General features: G+C 44.9%; 1 protein-coding gene across 1 annotated transcript; it reads left to right on the forward strand.

The window, feature by feature from the left end:
- Positions 1 to 6: 6 nt before the first annotated feature.
- Positions 7 to 1,013, forward strand: LOC103399229 (nibrin-like; the record flags this gene model as incomplete). Its single annotated transcript, XM_008337948.1, has 4 exons — positions 7 to 86; positions 434 to 561; positions 664 to 823; positions 910 to 1,013. Coding segments are annotated over exons 2-4 (338 nt in total), but the record flags the coding sequence as incomplete, so codon positions are not given.
- Between the last annotated feature and the right edge of the window lie 7 nt (positions 1,014 to 1,020).

Below are 1,020 nucleotides of genomic sequence, written 5' to 3' on the forward strand. Positions count from 1 at the left end.
TGGTGGGTCGTAAAAACGCCGACATCCTTCTTGCCAATGACCAGTCCATCAGCAGGTCTCATGCGTCCCTCAGAGCTACTGACCAGGTAAGAAGAAGAAGAAGAAGAACGTGGTGTCAGCATTTTTTTGTTCACTGACCAAAAATGGGACTACTAAGGTATAAGTTCGGATCGAGCAACATTTTGATAAATTGCTAATACAGTACTGGGTGTACCTTGTGGAAAACACCAGGTTTATACCATTGTTATCCACACGATGGTTTGGAGGGGATTTATACCATTGTTATCCACACGATGGTGCTGTTACTTAGGTTATGCGTATTAGATAGTTTTTCTCCATGGATAACTGTCCATCCTCAGTTAAATTTAAATCGCATTCATTAATAAACCAAAACATCACCGTCAGGAGTGGATTTGTTGTGTTTTTCTCCTAGACTGTGACTTTAAAAGACACCTCCAAGTACGGAACCTTTGTCAATGGTCAGCGTATGACAGAGAACACAGCAGTCGGCCTAAAGTCAGGAGACCAAGTGACTTTTGGAGCCTTCAACAGCAAATTCAGGTGTGAGACGGCAACAAACTCTGGTCCTTTTTGTAACTCCACAAAAATCTTAAAATCTCTACCTGTATCACATTTCCCTGTTCTGCTGTGTTTTTTTCCCAGTTTGGTCTTTCTGAAGCCAGTTGTCTGTTCATCGTGTTTGGACAATGGTGACAAGGCATCCTTGTCGAGTGCTCTGCAGTCTTTGGGAGGGAAGCTGGTGAACTCCTGGACTCAGGACTGCACCCACCTGGTCATGAATACAGTTAAAGTCACCATCAAGGTTCTGACGTCACCATGAAAACCTTCATGTTTATTTACGTTTGTCCATAAATGTGTGCTGACGTGCTCACCTGTTCTTCTGACCAGACCATCTCTGCGCTCCTGTGCGGCCGTCCCATTGTGAGGCCAGAGTTCTTCTCGGAGCTAAACAAGGCCGTGCAGAAGAAGCTGCCACTTCCTGGAGCAGAAGGGTGAAAC

Source organism: Cynoglossus semilaevis, unplaced genomic scaffold (genome assembly GCF_000523025.1).
Source record: "Cynoglossus semilaevis isolate Cse_v1.0 unplaced genomic scaffold, Cse_v1.0 scaffold5786, whole genome shotgun sequence".
NCBI lineage: Eukaryota > Metazoa > Chordata > Actinopteri > Pleuronectiformes > Cynoglossidae > Cynoglossus > Cynoglossus semilaevis.